Here is a 6,000-nt window from a genome sequence, read left to right as displayed (position 1 = left end):
TTTTTAGCAACATGATGTCGACAAATTGTATAAGCTTGACAACAAACCCATTTACACCAACTGTGACCAGTAAGTCATTGAAATTCCATTGTTCCTCCTGTAGTTAGAGTCTCTCATTTTAACATGGAACTGAAAGCAAATATACCTCTTTTTTCCAGTTATGTAATCAGCAAGTAATCATTGGATATATTTTAAAGCTCCACTCCAGGCCTAAATAAAAAATAAATAGCTTAGCAATAGTCAAAAACTAGGGATGCACCGATACCCGTTTTTCGGTATGGAGTATGAGAACCGATATTTACATTATGGTACTCGCGGATACCGGTACTTTCAGTAGCAAGTAGCCGGCTTCCCGAGTAGTCAGGAAGCCAGGCAGCGTGCCATTACCCACCCCCCCAGCTTCTTGATTGCCCGGGAAGTTGGCTCCATGCTGTTTGGCCGGCTCAATGCTGAGTGGCCGGAAGCCGGCATCCCAGCCATTCATCATGAAGCCGGCCAATCAGGAAGCCGGGGAGTGGGTAATGACCCGCCTCCCGGCTTCCTGATTGGCCGGGAAGCCGACTCCATGCTGATTGGCTGGGAAGCCAGCTTCCCGGCCAATCTGCATGGAGTCTGCTTCCCGATAACTCACGGCCTGGCTTCCTGATTGGCCGGGAAGCGGGCTCCATGATCTCTCGTGGCACTGCCGATCAGAGGAAATCTCCCTCTGACGGAAGTTCCGGTATCGGAGCATTTGGGCGGGGTACAAGTACTCGCCAAAATACTCAGTATCGGTATTGGTGCAGCCCTATCAAAAACAAACGAGTAGCTTTCGCTGTAATACTCACCTCCGTTCTAGTGCTGTCCCCTGTAGATCCACTGCTTTCTGCTGCTGTTAATCTTCTGGGCTCAATGATGCCCGCATTTATTCAACCAACTTCCTTGGAGCCCAGGACATCAAGTTTTGCTGTTTCATAGCATTAGCATTGGGTTACCCTTTGTTTATTAAACTGCAGTAACCTTTTTTTGGTATTTTTGTTTCCAGATTGTGCTTTTTGATAAGACCTCGTGTTAAGCATGTGAAGAATATTGCCAGTAAGTGATACTTCATTCCTTCTTGCGGATACCTCATACCATCACTGTTAACTATTTTAAAATGTAATGCAGAGTTAACAAGTAATGTTGCTTTCTTAATTACTATACAATCTAGAGAAACTGATTCATCTTTGAGGCCGATTCACTGGGTGGTTTTAGGTGCATATTCTTGCTTTTCTAAAAGACTGTAGCAAGGTGATATAACCCGTAGCACCCAGGAAGCATCTTTTATTTCCCCGATTGCTCTCAATTTATTCTTGCTGCAGACTTTTGTTTCTGTTTCTCCCAGTCGCTACAACTAGACTTTTAATACAGCACAAGTTTGTTATGTGTCTATGATATTAGGGTATCCAAGTGACTGTGTTAATGGAAAATAGTTGATACTTTTGGTCTGAGGTGGAGGGCACGGTGCACTTTATGATATGTGTTTTTATTAAAGTCTATCCCCAGGGGGGAAAAAATTACCCATGCAATGGAGCTATCCCTGCACTGCAAGGGTTAAGTGCTTGTTTATGACTAGGGACCTGTGTAATTACAGGATTTATATAGCGCCAACAGTTTGCGCAGCGCTTTACAATAGAAGGAAGACTTCACAATCACAATACAATTCAAGACAAGATGGTAAGGAGGGCATAATACATAAGGACACTGAGAGACAGTCTACAGGCTGTAGTGGAGGGGAGAGAGGTAAGCGCTGAAGCATGGATCAGGGATATAAAAGAACTTTACGAAGGTATCCTAGACATAAGGACATGAGCAGGTAATCCTTGCATTGTGGGAGCAGGCTCTAATGTGTGTTTAGCTGCACTCTATATACCTGCTTCTGGTAACACAGTGTTTTCCTCTATACATAATAGTGGATGTATTTCTTTACAGACCTTGTGAATGCAGACAAGAAATCTAGAGTGAATAAAAAGTACAAAATTATATTTAGCCCCCAAAAGGTGAGTTTTAACAGTTTTGTAAGTTGCAGAAAAATCTTTTTATTTTTTATTTTTTTTTAAAATGGCTATTTCTTTTTAATTGACCCTTTATCACATATCAATGTCTTTCTTTGCCAATTAGTTTTATACATGTGACATGATTCTGGAGCAGGAGGGGGTATATGGAGGTAAGTGCCGTTTATAATATTGTACCTAGTTGCACATAATCTAACATGCATTCATTAGTCCAGTTTGATGTGACCATGCAAAAATGTACCTTTAGCACATACAGTGCATACTTCAGTGTATATTTTGAATTTACCTTCTTAGTTTTATTGAAATATTGCAAGTGAATGTGTATTTTTCATATACAGACGTGACCACTGATGAATGGTCTTTTTACCTCCTTCCATTGGATGATGATATTATTAGTATGGAGCTTCCAGAATTTTTTCGGGACTATTTTTTGGTGAGTATTACATTTATCCACCTATTAATGTTCAGCTGCTGACACTCATCTGCATATACAAAAAATAGGGAGTCCATTGGTACATCAAAAACCATGCAAATCGTCAGCACTACAAAATCCTTGAAGATCCTTTACTTCCAAATGTTCCATAAAAAAACATTGCACTTTGATAAAGGGGACTTGTGATTACAGAACATATCAGTATTGCTCTTTGTCACTATGTTCCAGTGGAAGTATATTATCTTCAAGGATTGTAGTGTGCTGGCTCTTTGCATTGTTTCTGGTTAGCTGTGAACCTAATTTCATTCTGTGGCCTTGGAGGCACAATTGCGGCATGGACTCTGTTGTGCATCAGTATATCAGGGATGTACAGAAACGAAATGCTTAAGCCCGGAGATCAGCCAAATATTTGTATCATTTATTGGTGCTGCATACATATGAAACTGCTTTAAAGCACAATGTTTGGGGTTTATAATGTGTCCCATGTGCTAGTCTGTTTTCATTATTATCCTGTAAAAAATTAGATTTAATTATGAACATGTAGATAGACTTGAACACAGCTGCAAATACTGTATCTGCATGGCAGCTTTGAAAGAAAATATTAACACGTACTGCCAAAATTTCAAATACCATCCAAAATATTTGATTATGTTAGTGTAAAGCTGGCCAAATATTATGCGAATTTCAGCCTTTTTTTTTCAGGAACCGTCTGAAATTCACAAAGTCTATGCCGCTGTAGGGCACGCTTTTGGCCCGGCATCCCTTAATCAGCTGATCAAAGGAGCCAGTCGGAAAATCTTTGTACAAACAGAGTGGGCAGCCAATGAGCTGCCGGCTCTGTTCGGGTATTCTGACGGCGGCCGCCATCAGAATACAATGAAGACAGCAGGAGGTTCCTTGATCAATGCTCGGGGAATCTGGTCTGTTCTTTTTGTTCAGCCCGCAGGTTGAATGAAAAAAATAGAACAGTGTATGGCCAGCTTTAGCCTTAATTCCCACCCTCAACATTCAGGTGTTATATGCCAGGGCCTCTGCCGGCCACTTAGATGTTGGCATTTGGCAGTTGTATGATGGGGTGTGGGTGTTTAGTGCAAGGAGGAGGTAGGGATCAATGTCAATTACAATAGAATACGCAGACAAAAACAATATATAGCATAGACTTAGAATTCAGGATCCTCCACAAGCAAAAAAAAAAAAAGGAACTGAACTACAGGCAACGGTACTTGTAGGCAACACAAAGTATTGTATTAATAGTTTATACACCTTTGGGACATAATTCTGTATACTTTGGCAATTTAAATGCTCTAATTAAAATGGATTTGTTTCTTTTAAACTACCTGTATTCATAACTTATAAAAGGAATCTCTGCGAAGTCAGAAGCACTGATAAAGTGACAGCAACATGGTTTTGGGAGAAATCATTTTCTGTGTTAAAGCCTTTCACCCAAGGCATGGTCAGTGACATGGTACATTGGATGTGCTGAAATTATTCATGGCTCTGCCTACAAGAGAATGCCCATACACATTTACAGGGGTCAGTAGTAAATAATGTAGAGTGCAGGGGTTAGGAGTAAGTGATGCGCAGTGCAGAGGTCACTAGTATGAACACATCCCTCCATGCAAAAATACCCCCCCTTCCAGTACATACATCTACACCCTAAGGTAAAATCGCTGACAGCACAATTTCGCCCCTTGCTTTGTTAAATTCACTCACTATACCTCAGATCAGTGGCACCCAGCAGAATGAGGAAAGTCATCCCAGGTCTCCCCTTGGCTGTGTCATATGATGCATCAAAGGCAAGGATAAGCCGAGGACGTCCCTCGGCTCTACATTGCTTATTGCCACTCTAATCTGAGGTCTGAGACGCAGCGACCACTGATGGAGGAGTTTCACGACAGGGTCACAATCTATCCATTGACGAGTAGCTTGACCTGTTGATTTTGATTGACCTATTGCCTGGACCTGTTAACATCCTTAAAAAAAAGCTTACAGAGTGCACAATTATTTATTCCTGATAATCACAGTTATAACAAATATGTGCTGTATGAGCAAAGCAATTTATCTATTGAATTTATTTCCAAGGAAGGAGACCAGAGGTGGATTGGCACTGTGGCCCGAGCTCTTAATTTATTGAATTCCATCTTTGGTCCTATTTCAAAGGCATACGGGATAGGAAGATGTTCTAAGGTAAGGATTACACTACACCTTTTTTTAGACATTAGTACTTTAGTTAGCAATAGGATGTGGGCCTTGGGGAAGGTTGTACTTTTGTCTCCATCCAGGCTGAGAACTCCAGTCGACCTCCTTGTTCCAGGTCAAAGATAGGAGACTTGCAAGACCGTTCTAGCTTTCATTATTCATGGCAAGGAGGGTTCTATAAACATTGTTATTACAAACATTTTGTACAGCACAGATGTGTCTGACAAATATATTTTTTGTTTTCTATTTTTAATGCAGATGGTCCTTGATATGTGGCAGGAGCTCCTGGATGATGATGAAAGTGATCGAAAAGACCGAAAGCCAGAAATGGGACTTGTATTCATGATTGACAGAGGTTTGGATTGGATTGTTGCAATTAATACTGTATCATAAATATTTTTTTTTCACGATTTGTTTATAAATTTTGTAAAATACATCAGTCAGCGGTGAACGTAGGTTACTTCATTGCCCCTATCCCTAGATAGCAACTGTGATAACTCTGTGTAAAAATCAACTTACTTAGTGTATAAAGTACAAGACAAGTTGTGCAGCTTCTAGGCAGGCTGTTGCCTATTTGAGTGAAATTTCCAATGCTTGTGGGCACACAGAATACAAACAAGCTGTTTTGTTTTTGTTAATTGCAGATGTGGATTATGTCACCCCATTGTGCTCTCAGGTGGTGTATGAAGGGCTTGTTGATGATATTTTCCGAATTAAATGCGGTAAGGAAATTTTTCTGTTATTCAAGGATTTTACCCTTGGCATTTTGTTTATGGTGTGTCATGCATATGTGCAGAATTTGCACAAGGTGTTGGTATTCAAGATCAACTATATTTCATCTTTAATTGACAGTAGCCAGAATAATGAGGGGTGATCAGTTTCTATGCATTAGGGATATATCCAGGTTGTTCTTTCCCCTGCTATGGATTACTGCACTTTTGCATGTTTAAATAAACTTCATAATTTGATCATACAGTGTACAAAGTAACCAAAGAGTACCAGAGTAAAAGGCTTGTCTTGCGTGGTCTAGCCTTCTAGACAGAGCTTACCATTGTGCATCCCTTACCTCGTATCCCTCTAGATTGTAAGCTTGTACAGGTGTCTACATTTTGCTAAATACTATGGCTCTAGACCGAGAAACTTTTTATGTTTTGTATTGCCCCTCCACTACTATTTTTTTTAATTTTATTATTATTTCAGTTACTTTGGGAAATGATGACACAGATAAGTGTTCATGGTTGTACGCTGTGCAGATGTGATTCTTAATACCTTTTGTTATGCTTTGTTGAACTGTTTTTAGTACACCTCTTTTCACAAAACATTATTTTTTAACAA

The 6,000-nt window shown here is 40.1% G+C and overlaps 1 protein-coding gene across 2 annotated transcripts in view; it reads left to right on the top strand.

The window, feature by feature from the left end:
- Positions 1–6,000, top strand: part of VPS33B (VPS33B, late endosome and lysosome associated) — a 30,137-nt gene that overhangs the window by 2,752 nt on the left and 21,385 nt on the right. For both annotated transcript variants that reach the window (XM_018571614.1, XM_018571620.1), the window contains exons 4-11: positions 8–69; positions 1,025–1,074; positions 1,951–2,018; positions 2,140–2,185; positions 2,372–2,466; positions 4,549–4,653; positions 4,924–5,020; positions 5,310–5,387. In XM_018571614.1, coding sequence (XP_018427116.1) covers positions 8–69; positions 1,025–1,074; positions 1,951–2,018; positions 2,140–2,185; positions 2,372–2,466; positions 4,549–4,653; positions 4,924–5,020; positions 5,310–5,387 — 601 coding nt within the window. The remainder of the gene's footprint in view (positions 1–7; positions 70–1,024; positions 1,075–1,950; positions 2,019–2,139; positions 2,186–2,371; positions 2,467–4,548; positions 4,654–4,923; positions 5,021–5,309; positions 5,388–6,000) is intronic.

The sequence above is a fragment of the Nanorana parkeri genome, unplaced genomic scaffold (assembly GCF_000935625.1).
Source record: "Nanorana parkeri isolate BGI_ZX_2015 unplaced genomic scaffold, ASM93562v1 scaffold42, whole genome shotgun sequence".
Classification (NCBI taxonomy): domain Eukaryota; kingdom Metazoa; phylum Chordata; class Amphibia; order Anura; family Dicroglossidae; genus Nanorana; species Nanorana parkeri.
Note: the sequence above shows the minus strand (reverse complement) of the source record. Positions and strands in the feature narration are given on the sequence as shown.